General features: G+C 34.7%; 1 protein-coding gene across 7 annotated transcripts in view; it reads left to right on the top strand.

Annotated features, from left to right (window-relative positions):
• col14a1a (collagen, type XIV, alpha 1a) overlaps positions 1-13,000 on the top strand; it is a 143,710-nt gene that overhangs the window by 105,777 nt on the left and 24,933 nt on the right. For all 7 annotated transcript variants that reach the window (XM_077209533.1, XM_077209539.1, XM_077209520.1 and 4 more), the window contains 5 exons: positions 616-754; positions 2,609-2,751; positions 3,315-3,424; positions 11,199-11,357; positions 12,077-12,154. In XM_077209533.1, the coding sequence (XP_077065648.1) occupies positions 616-754; positions 2,609-2,751; positions 3,315-3,424; positions 11,199-11,357; positions 12,077-12,154 (629 nt within the window). The remainder of the gene's footprint in view (positions 1-615; positions 755-2,608; positions 2,752-3,314; positions 3,425-11,198; positions 11,358-12,076; positions 12,155-13,000) is intronic.

Here is a 13,000-nt window from a genome sequence, read left to right as displayed (position 1 = left end):
AACTGCTGCTGCTTACCATAATTTATTATATATAGTGACAATTTAACACCAAATAGACAAGAGACAGTTTTACATAAATGGCTCGTGAAGACACAGAAGCTAGCACTGCTTTGTTTGGGCAGGCTTTATTGTTTCCTGGTTCATGACGTCACCAACTTTTGATGTTCCGCCACACCATTGGACTGATTTTACATGTGCTTCAAGACATAATCACGCAAAGCGTTCCCTTACCGTCAATCAACGCAGCATGAGTTCCCTTGAAAGGGAATTGTTTTTCATGTTTTCCACAAAAATATTAAGCAGCACAACTGATTTCAATATTTATAATAATTGGTAATGTTTCTTGAGCAGCAAATCAGCATATTAAAATGATTTCTGAAGGATCATGTGACACCAAAGACTGAAGTAATGATGCTGAAAATTCAGCTTTGCCATCACAGGAAAAAATTACATTTTAATATAGTAATAACATTTCACAATCTTACTGTTTTTACTCGTTTTAATCAAATAAATGCAGCCTTGGTGAGCATAAGAGACTTCTTTCAAAAATAAACTATTTAAAGGTGGTGTTCTTTTAGATTAGCATACTTGACATTTTTCTGTTGTCCTTTGCAGGTTTCCGTATGATGGAGATGTTTGGTTTGGTTGAGAAGCACTACAGCAGTGTGCAAGGTGTCTCAATGGAGCCTGGGACTTTCAACAGCTTCCCCTGCTACCGGTTGCACAAGGATGCCCTCGTCTCCCAGCCTACCAGGTATGTGTGTGTGTGTTTCTGTATCTGAGAAAGCAGTGTTGTGCCTGAACGCGTTAATTTAACGATAGTTTATGAACTCGTTCATATTTTGGGCGAACGTGAACTGAATGTACTGTATTACAGCCTGATGAACGTTACTGTGAACTCGTTCATTCTGGTGTCTGTGAATGGCACGCTCTCTCAGTTTAACTTCATTCAATAGGTTGCCAGATTTTTATAGAGCCTTCCAGACAAAAACCTGGCTAAAACATACCGTAAACAGGCCTTAATATGTAGCGGAAAAACACCCAATCTGCCAATACCAGCCACCAGTGTCGCACCACCGCATGCGTCATCAAAACAAAAAGCAGCATGGAGGCGATAAAGCAGCAAGGAGGCGTCTGACACATAGCTTCAGTGTTTAAACTGATAAAATAATTTCTTGTCTGTGGTTCTATATGGGCTGTGGCAATAATTTTGAAAAATAATAGCTCGCAGCAACATAATGGAAAAAAATAACTATGAACTAGTTAATTTTTGGAACTGTGAAAGTAGTTAAGAATTTTGAAGTATGATCTATGAACTCAACTAGTTCATTTTAAAATTTGTGAACTGAACTTTGAAATAGTTCATGTAGGAAGTGAACTTTTCCAACACTGTGAGAAAGCATACCATTACGCTCAACTGAAACTCTCTGAAATGAGAAAAATGTGTGTTAGCTGTTACACGTCACCTGTCAAATCAAAGCTGTAATAAAGATTGAGTTTAATCAAATCTAGATGAAGCGGTTTAAGTTAGTAGGAATAGATTAGCCCCGCACTTACAAGCAATATAAAGAGCGATCGGGCTTCTGAGCACTGACCCTCCCCAGCTTGTGATATTTAGATTAGGTTCACTTTCCTACACTCAGGGGGAATGTTGTTATTACAGTGGAGGGTTTCAGCATAAGGGTCTCCTCTCCTGTAAATCTCGCAAACCACAGCCTCACTTTAAGGTGCACTCAGGCAGCTGGGAATTACTACAACACTGTTATTATGATAATCTCATCGGTGATAATGAGAAAGGCCAATGACTCACAGGGTAATGGCAGCGCTCTGGATACAGTTCACATTTGTTCTTTAGTGGAAGGTGTTCATGAAATAGAAGATCTGTTTTACTGGCTGTAAGGTTTCTATTGCAGTACTCAACCATAATTGTTTCTTTTCACTTTAATATTGATCTAAGGTTATTTTAGTTGTTTGTTTTATTGTATTAAATTTAGGTGCCTGTGTTATATTTTACACTGATCATTTTGTTTTGACTGTTTTACAGCATTTGTGCAATGTGGGTGCAGTAGAGTGATTGGAGACGCATATAGAATAAACGTTTTTTGGTCTTGTTGAGAAATTATAAGAGTGGTATGTCTCTCTTTTCATTAAAGGGATAGTTTACCCAAAAATGAAAATTCTGTCATCATTTACTCACCCTCATGTCATTCCAAACCCATAAGACTTGTGTTCGTCTTCGATACACAAACAAAGATATTTTTAATGAAATCTGAGAGGTTTCTGTGCCTCCATAGACAGCTACGCAACTACTATGGTGATGCTTCAAAGAGTTCATAAAGAGATCATAAAAATAATCCACATGAATTGAGCGGATTAGTCCAAATTTTCTGAAGAGACACGATAGCTTTATGTGATGAACAGATTGAATTTAGGCTTTGTCACAGTCAAACAGAAATAGTTAGTCTGATGTCAAATCCGATATATTGATGAATTGTACAGTACATGACATTAAAATAGTTATCGACTTATTAATTAGTGTCCACATTTGAATAAGTTGTTCTTTGTTTAGGTAAATAGTGGACTACTTGTGTGTGATTTATGTTTACAGATATCTACATCCTGAAGGCCTTCCCTCCGACTACACTATATCTATGCTCTTTCGCATACTGCCCGAAACTCCTCAGGAACCTTTTGCATTGTGGGAAATCCTCGACAAAAACAATGAGCCACTAGTGGGCATTATTCTGGACAGTAAGTATCACTCTTTTTGATGAACCTTATACCCGTGTGCAGTCTCAACATAAAATCTTGTGAGAAAAAAATAATTAACTAAATAAGTATTTAATGATAATTTAGATGATTTAAATGTTTAAACTCTACTATAATGGAAAATATAATGTTTTTTTTTCTTTTTATCAATTAAATGTTTTTCAAACAGTGGTTCGCTAAAGGAGAAGAAAACACTTGCATTTTTTTGTTGTAATTGGTGTTAATGGCTGTTTGTCTAATCAAACTCTTTGGTACAAATTATGCAGATTCTGTATTTTCAAATACCATATACAAATTTACGCAAGGTAAAAGAAAATACAACCAAGACTGTATTAATATGGGTTTAAAATTAGAATAAACATGATTATTGCCTACCACAATGCATAAATTATTCGCTGTCGAGAGCATGAAAGCACTGTAACATTTTTGTACAATAAAAAATTGATACTGTGTGGAGTCATCTTAGTCCTGAATCAAAACCAGTTCAGAACTGCTGACTTAAAAGACCCCTGAATTTAATTTAAATTTTTTTTGTCTGTCTTCAGATGGAGGGAAAACTTTAACCTTTTTCAATTACGACTACAAGGGCGAATTTCAAACGGTGACTTTCGAAGGAACTGAAATTAAGAAGATTTTCTATGGCAGTTTCCATAAGGTCAGTCTCTCCCATTTTAATGTATGATCCAGCTATGACAGTGATTAAAGAAACTCTACAGTCATTAGTGTTTCGGTCTCATGGTTGAGGTTTTCTTTTTCTTGTCAGGAGAGTCATGATTTATGCTGGACCAAAGTTTATGTTAATTCATGCTACAACCAGTCAGTGTGCCAAATGACCAAATACAGCTGAATACACTAATTTCCCTTTATAAAGTTACCTCATTTTCTTTATAGTTGTGCCTTGACTGTCATAACCGAATATCGCTGATTTTTATTTAGTATATTTTAGCTGTCTGCTTTTCCTCATTCTCACTACCTTTTGTACGGTTTTGGACGCAAGACTTTATCCGATGTACAGTTAATTTACAATGCTCCAACAGCAATTGGTTAGTCACTGTAACAACCAATATCTGTTACCTTCAGATTTCATCTCTAAATTTTACATTATATACGTTTTGTTCATAACACGGTCTGCACATTTTTTTGAAAAACAAAACAAAAAGATGTTTCAGCCATGTTTCTGAAACGTCCACCAGGGATTTTCAATGTATTATTTCAACCAGGGCATGCGCTACAGAGTTCTGACAGTATAAAAATGGCTTATGATAGCCCTTTCCTGTTCATTTTATGTATTCTTTCTTAACAGTCGAAGTTGAAGAGCTCTCTATCACTCTTCCGCCCTCCAGTAGTTTTGAGAGCCTGTCTGATGTATTCCAAGATGTGTTGCTTATCTGGTTATAATTCCCTTTTCCTGCCAAGTGTGTTTTACCTTTGAATGCATGACAAGCCATCCGCAGCCTTTGATGCAGTGGCGTGTGTTTTTATGAGCAAGTATTCTCCTGCATCACTTATGATGTGTTTGTTGGGTAATCCCTCTTGGCAGAGCTCGTCAAGATTAGGAGTCTGTGAGTAATACAGATTACTTCAGCACTGTCTCGGCTCCGGATTCTGAATTAATAAATAAATCTCATCTCATCTAAATGCTGAGAAATAAGCAGGATTTAGAAACTTCAGAATTTCAAAGAATTTCACCTGTCGTTTTTTTTTTTTTAAATCGCTCGTTCAGTAGTTTTCTTTTTTTTTTCTTTGTGCAGCTATGAATGGGACATTCTCAAATTATTACAAACATGTCTTGAATTTTCACTCATAAAAAAGTCAAATAGTCAAGAAACTCCATATATAAAAGCAGGGCTCGAAATAAGCAATGGCCCGGGGCCAGTAAAAGAGTATGTCGGGCTAGTTGATTGGCCAGTCACTGGCCTGCGCAGCAAAACAAACAGAAAACGTCATACGCAGTGGCGTGAAGAGTGTCAATGTTACTTCAGCTTATTTATAACGTGTTAAAATGTCAAAGAACTACGAGGCTGATATGGGAAAGAGGACCTAGTAGGGCTGGGCGGTATATCGAGTTTGTACAATATATCGATTTGATCTGACAATGTTAGAATGTAATGTGATTTTAACCACCTTTTTGCACATAATATATTGCATAGCCTACATTACATTCCCAATATTTGTTTCCATATCCTTCAATATCAACATTGTTTGTATATCATTGAGCAGGATGTGAAATAAATTTTTTTTTAAATATAAATACAGATTTTCTTTATCCAAATAGAAAAACGTAGAAGGTACCTATATATATATATATATATATATATATATATATATATATATCGTATATCCCCATCTAACCAAAAAATACAGAGAGATGATTTTTTTGGCCATATTGCCCTGCCCTAATTCCTAGTGTCATGGAAAACACAGTACAGCTGGGTGAAGAAAGGGGGGCGGCGATGAGGGCATGTACTGTTTCGTTTGCCGGAAATCTTACAACAAAAGCCGCAAAATGCATAACCGGCCTGCCCGACGGGCTATCTGAAAATAGTGTAATCAAATTCCCCCCTAAACTTCTGCCTAGCCCCCCTAAAAATGTGTTAAGTGTAAGCTACACAAATTCGTGTTCGCTTCTGTCTTGTTATAATCAGATTTAGCGCATTCTTCTTTTTATTCTTCATTGACAGTTTTTTTAAGTCATAAATGTTAAACGAATGACAAAAACAATCAGGCCATAAATGTTAAACAAATGACAAAAATAATCAGGCAAACTAATATACTTTTGTCTAATTTCGCCATTTTGATGTGAAAATAGTTCTATTTTGGGCATCACTCATTACTGAGGGGACAAGAAAAATTTATCTTAATGTATACAATAAATAGTTTAATGGAAAAGTGCTTTTCCTTATATTTCTTTCAGAACCAGTAAAAATATAGAAGGGGCCAGCAAAACTCTGATCTACTGGCCCTGGGAGCCAGTGGGTTTTTTTATTTTTATGTTAAGCCCTGTAAAAGATTATAAAAAAAAATTGTCCCTTTCACCTGCTATTCCACTTGTATGACATTACAAGTCAAGCAGTTTTTTCCCTCTTATTTAGTTTTACTAAGTCAAACTTAACTATTAATGCTATTTTGAAAAAACAAAAACATTATATAAAAGTACTTTCAAGTAAAAAATGTGGAGGTTTAAATGTGCATTTCATGAATTTTCCCTCTATGAAGTAATTCATTGTTATTTTTTTGTTTGTTAAAAAATTACTTTTTGTTAATTTAAATGTGTCATTGCTCTTACATTGTTTAATGTTCACTTGAAAGACTTTCAGTATATGGGATTTAATTCTGTAATGTATTTATTCATTTTTGATTAAGTGATGTGTTTTTACTGACACATTAGAATTCTTAAATTATTATTTTGTTACTTTTATATGACAACACATTCTTCATTTGTGAAATAAAATGATAAAATTAATAAACAAATGTCAAATTATACTTTATAATTGGTATTAATTCAAATAAACACCCATAATCCACTTTTATGGGAGAAAAGGATTAAATTGATGTAAAAATGTAAAAAAAGAGAAAAGAAAATGCATAAATATATACATAAATAAATATACAAAGAAATGTAAAAAAACAAACAAAAATAAATGAGCATTTATACTTTACTTAATTTAAGTATAATTGTATTTGTATTTTGTATTTTTTCCACATTTATTTATACATTCATTTATTTATTTTAGTTTATTTCCACATTTATTTGTATTTAGGTCTACATTTATTTCCACATTTATTTATTTTCACATTTAATTGTTTCTACATTAATTTGTCTGTATGCTAATGAGGGCGCGTGTTTTACCTCAGACATCAGCAATTGCGTTCAGAGTGGCAGTGCTGAAGCTTTGAGATCATAGTATAAAAAAGTATAAATACTCATTTATTTTTATTTTTTACATTTCTTTGTATATTTATTTATTATTATGTCAGCTTTGGAATTCCATAAAACAACAACTAAGACATGCTACAGTAATGTATGTCTATTCGCATTTGAGTGAGCGTTCAGCACACAAACTAAAATAATCTGCTTTATAGAGTGCGGCTACAGCATTGTGTCGGCGCGGTTTCCTTTTGTAGTTGCTAATGAGATTTGTATTCAGAGCTTTGTGGCTAAAGCTGTGAGGTCATCTGGCCACAGCTGAATCTTATTTCCACATTGTAAACCCTTTTTGCATGGAAGTCGCTGTCCTCAATACTGCTGCTGACCCCATGTAACACACAGTTGGCTTGAGTTGTTATGATAGCTTTTAAAAAATACACCCGACTTGGAAAAGATACTGATGATGTGAGCAGAGGGTCTAGGACTCTGGTCGGGGCTCTATTAAAAACGCCCCTTTTCTCTCAACCATGACTTATTCTGCACTTTCTAAAGCCAGAGCTCAACGGTTGTCATTTTGCAAGGTTGTGAAAGGAAGTCGTGTAGATACTGTGACGCATAAGATATTTCAGTGGCTCATCTTATGGATGTTATTTTGTACTATTGTCGTGCTGCTTGTGTGCATTTCGAATCAAGGTGAGAACTGTGTTAGAATACATTTGGAGGAAGACACAAGCACTTTTGAACCGAGTGAAACAAGGCTACTCTGACAACACATGTTGTTCATAAACAGAAAGAAGCCATGATGAAATAAAAGAAAGCACATTATATGAATGATTACACATTATCCATTGCATGTATCTTTATATCACACACTAGCTTTCTGGGTTTATGTACAGTTTTGAGAGTAGAGCTATTCATTTACCTTACTTTTTTTTCTTTCTTTTTTTTTTAAATGTGTCATTGGCGTTACATTGTGTGAAAGAATTTTAGTGGGGCAAAAAACTATTAAAATGTATTGATTTTAGTTCAATTGTGTGAGTTTTGAGATGACATTGACACCCTCTTAGTGACATCTTTTTTTTTTATCCAAAGCTAAGTAAAGCCAAATTATCCTTTATGGTAAGAATTCAAAACTTCTTGCTCAACCAGCTTTTTGCTGGTTAACAGCATGGTAGTATGGAATCTGCCCTTATTAGGGTATTACATTATATTTAATTAGAAGTTGACTGGAAATTGTGTCGGTCTTGTCTTGTTAGACCTGAGTGCGCGTTCGACACACTGGACCATGTCCTTCTGTCCTTCATGGTAAATGGAGTAGCCTTACGTTGGTTCCGTTCTTACCTGGAGGTTAGGGCATTTGCTGTAAAAATTAGGAATCATTATTCTTCTACTGCTCCTGTAAGTTTTGGGGTACCTCAGGGCTTTATTTTAGGACTCTTACTTTTTTCCCTTTACATGATTCCGCTGGGCACTATATTTAATAAATATGGTATTTCATATCATAGTTATGCTGATGATACGTAGCAGAAAGTAATGCAGCTGAAAATTCTTTGTTGGATTGCCTTGAGGAGGTGAAATGTTGATGAACTAAAATGTTATAATGTTAAATGGGAAAAAGACCGAAATAGTAATTCAACCCTTATGCTCTTATGTTAATCTTAAAAAAAATGTTATTCATTATTTTTGAATGAAATGTTTATTTTCTTTTACTGCAGTTTAGTATGCTTTTATAGCTTTTAAAATATTTTATTTATAAATATATGTTTGATTGATCGAACCAGCCTGACATGCACCAAAGCAGCACAAATCAACTTATTCATTAGATTTCATAGAGTATTTTTTAGAAAGAAAACATGCCTATTTTTTCTTGCACATCAAAAAAGCAAGCCATGACATTATTGTCCATATTTTTGCTATGTGCCGATTGGGAGATTTTGCTTGTTTAGCAGTTCAGTGCCAGTTTAGTAGCCATGCAAAGCGATACAGAATAACATTAGTCTGGCTGTAAAGGCTTATTTACAAAAACAGAACAAATGCTAACAAATAGTGACACTGTGTATAAGCATCTTATAAACATCTTATTTTCATATAAAGAAGGAATAAATTTCCTTAATTCAAAGAGCATTGGACTTCTTTGTATAATTTGGCATTCAAAATCGCCCTGCTTAAGCTCATTCTTGTCAGTTTTTAATTGTTTTGATTGTGGTTTTTTTAAACTTAATTTTGACAGGTTTAATTTACTTAATATCTATTTTCCCCTTCAAGCATATAGTATTTGCACTTTTGCAGGACTTGAAATAGCTGCCCAGGGGTGTTTTGAATATGGCCATTGAGTAGCTAACTTTCCTTAAAGAGGCTTTCTCTCTAATGCTTGCCTGGATCTGTCCCTTAGGCCATAAAAACTGGACTGCCAATAACATCTATTAAATCTGTAAAGAAGTTAAGGAAAGACAAACAAGACCAACAAACATTGGGGGAAAAGATTTTCTTAAGCAGTTTTTGTCTTCTGTTGTTCAAGTTAACGCAACACAAGTTAAACGTGCATAATGTTTTATATTAGCTTAAAAATAAACCTCAATTAATGCCTTTTGCTTAAAACAAGAACATAACTATTTGCGAATGTCTTAATATCTTGTCTAATTGTAATATCTTGTGTAATCTTCTCAGTGAGTATGCTTGTATATTTTTACTAGGAAACTCCAACAAAAAATTTCAATCCATCCATCCTCGGTTTAAAAATATTATTTATATTTTTTATAAAAATAAATTGTTTTTAAAAATATAAAAGAATAATTTGAAATATAAATAAAAACTATTTGCCAGTGTCTTAAGATCTTATGTAATTTTGCTTCTCAGGTGAGGATGCTTCTATATTTTTACTTGGAAAACATGTAAATACGGATTAAGAACCAATCATTCCATGTTTAAAAGGGGCAGTTGTTTTCGATAGTCATGAAGCCTGAAATGGGCCAGTTCATCATGTTGGAAACAGAATTATCCTGAAATTGATCAGGAGGCAGATGTGACCGGCAGCGGCTGAGCTGAAAAAGGAGCGATGCTGGGCTCTCATTCCCTTTTGCCACTCTTGCTTAGCAGATCATCATTACCACTGCCAGACCAGCTCAGACACATTCATAAACGGGCATAAACACTCTCAACACCACTCTCAGGTTAAACACATGGAGCACATGGACCCGTCCCTGTCTAAACGGCATGTCACTGCTGCAGCTGCAGAATCTAATTGGTTTTCATTGCAGAAACACCTGCCACTCAGAAAATGGAAGGTGATATTCAGTATGAAAATCCATATTTGCCAAAACACAAGCATACCGCCTCACAGACTTAACCAAATTTCTTCTGTCTCAGCCTGTTTTTTTTTCTACCATGATAGAGAAGTTTAATTTCTAAGCATTAAACAGCCTCCCTTCATAATGCTTTATAATTGACGTTAATGTGAGACTTCACAATAATGAGTATGGTCTGAGTCTGCTATCAGCCCGCCTGTCTGACTGCGCACTCGCACTTACAATTGCATCCAGTGAACTGGAGAAAATTGAGTTTTAGACCCCAAATCCATTAACAGGCGATGTGTGCTGTCTCATACTGAAATCGACTCTGACATACAAATATGAACTTTTGCTAACTCTATTTTAACTTGTTCTGTTTTCGTGGTTGTTTTGGACACAATTACAGTTCTCTACAGTTATCTGACTGCAGTGTAATATGGAATTAACAACTGCACACATTGTAAAACAGGAGAGATGGCAAGGTTGATTTGGTTTCCATTGTGTGCATTAATAAACTTAAATGTTTCTGTTGTAACCCTGTCAAGCCTGAAATATGAAATAATGGTTAGAAAAATCCTTGAAATTGAACTATTTTACTATCGTCTACATAACAGGTGATTTTTTTTTTTTAATTGCTTGTGTTTTAATGTCACATCAGGGTTTTATAGTTATTTATTGATCATCACTTTTTTTGTATTTTGCATTCCATTTCTAATTTTTTTATAATTTCTGTTAATTACATTTTTTTTTCATTAAATTAATCTTTTAATTTAGCTTTGTGGTAGTAAAAATGTGTGGTAAAATATATTAAAATGTTAATTGAACTCAATATACCTCAAATAAATTTTAAAATAAATGCCTCAAATGTGTAAAATATATAAAATAGTCTTTGCTAAGTAATTACCTAAATAATTATTTTTAAATATCACTAATAATATTAAAGTTATTCTTGCTGCATCAAAATCAGCAAAGATTTCTCAGCAAAAAGACATGCATTGTGATAAGAAGACATTTTGGAAATGTTATTAAAAGTCCCTCTACTTCCTGAAGTGCATTGCTAATGATCAGCTTTTTGATGTTAACATAGTGATTAGCAATGTACAATGTATGTCAGTGTAATGTTACAAGCCAAAATAAACCCTCTTTAATCATCAGCATCAATGCCTTATGCTGTAATTATATTCACCATTTTGCTTAAATAATTATAACATAACATCCATCAATACATCCCTAATAATCATTAATCATTGCAAATTCCTTTTTATTTCGCCTAGCTTCATGTGGCCATCAGCAAAACCGCAGCTAAAGTGGTGATCGACTGCAAAACGGTTGGAGAGAAATCCATCAGTGCCGCAGGTAACATCACCATTGATGGCGTGGAGGTTCTGGGACGCATGGTCCGCTCGCGTGGAAGGAGAGAGAACTCAGCGCCGGTAAGAGCAAACACATTCAGCCTCAGTCCTAAAGGACAAGTCTTGTCCAAGCCTAAAATAATCACCCATTTAAGCTCATAACAGGACAAGCTTTTGTCTCATACAGACACAAAGAACTTAGTATACAAGTGAGGGAATGTTTCTGAGGAATCTTTGTTTGGAGTCTAGTAATTGTTAGAGATGGTTGAAACTTTGAAGCTTGAAGACACAAACGTCCTCTCAGATTCACCCGTATAATTATTAGGCTTTGGAATTCAAAGCATGGGCACTCAGTTCAAGATAGAAAATACAGACTTTAATGCCTTTTGGTTTTTCCATCAGAATGTGTGGATCATTATGTCTAATTGTGTAAGAGTGGGTCTGATTTCATTCTCCTCCGAGGGTGCCGGCACAACTGATGAGACTAATTGTCTTTGTAATAATGCTGGTGGGGGTTGTAATGTGAGTTTGTGTGGAGTAAAAGTTTAAAAACTATTAGAATCAGTCATTCAGCCCAAACAAATAACCAGACGCATCTCAAGGACGGCTGTTAGTAAACGGATGCAGTTTCTGCTTATTTAGATTTCATTCTTTTGCAACAGTGAGCCCCACGATTTGTTTAGACTTCATACAATGGTTGTGTTGATAAGATTTATATTGCATTCATTGCTAAGAGATTACAGTTCAATAACCTTATATGCTCTCTGTGTGTGTGTGTGTTTGTATGATCCTGTCCACAGTTTCAGCTCCAGATGTTTGACATAGTCTGCAGTATATCATGGGCCAGTCGGGATAAGTGCTGTGAGCTCCCAGGCTTGGTAAGAGCGAAAAAATGGGTATATTATTCAAAATATCCGTTTTATATGATCAGCAAACTGTACGAGCCACGTTCTAATTAGCTTACATTAATACTGCAGTTCTTTCAGCGGTGAGGCACAAGGAACCTCAGATATTTAATTAACCCCAAACATCTTGAGCATGTGAAATTTAAAAAATTCAGAAGTACATAATACCAGCATCCCCATCGCTGAGGTTCACTTAGAATTGATTATTAATGCATTAATTAGTGTTACTGCTGTTGATAAACGTGCACTGACACTACAATTTTGGCTTATTTAAATAAAGACTTAAATAAGCATGGATTAGATCAGCTAGTCCAACTATAGATTTAGGAATTGATCCTCTTTGCACTGTTAAAAAATAATCTGTTAAATTACATAAAAAAACTGGCAGCAGTAGTTGCCAGAAATTCACTGTAAAAAATACTGTGACAATGTTTTCGGAATTACGGGATTCCTGTAAATTTTAACAATTTAACCATATATTTTATTAAAGGGATAGTTCAACCAAAAATGAAAATTCTGTCATTTACTCACCCTCATGATTTTTTAAACCTGTGTGTGTCTCTTTCTTCTGTTGAACACAAAAGAAGATATTTTAAAGAATGTTGGTAACCAAACAGTTGACGGGACACCATAGTATTTTTTTTTTCTTTCCTACTATGGAAGTCAATGGCTACTGTCAACTGTCTGGTTACCAAAATTCTTTAAAATATCTTCTCTTGTGTTCAACAGAAGAAAGAAACTCATACAGGTTTGGAACAACATGAGGGTGAGTAAATGATGACAAAAGGATAGTTCACTGAAAAATGCAAATTCTAAGTG

Source organism: Siphateles boraxobius, unplaced genomic scaffold, assembly GCF_051911475.1.
Source record: "Siphateles boraxobius isolate OS27281-9 unplaced genomic scaffold, OSU_SipBor_1 12, whole genome shotgun sequence".
Taxonomy (NCBI): Eukaryota; Metazoa; Chordata; class Actinopteri; order Cypriniformes; family Leuciscidae; genus Siphateles; species Siphateles boraxobius.
Note: the sequence above shows the minus strand (reverse complement) of the source record. Positions and strands in the feature narration are given on the sequence as shown.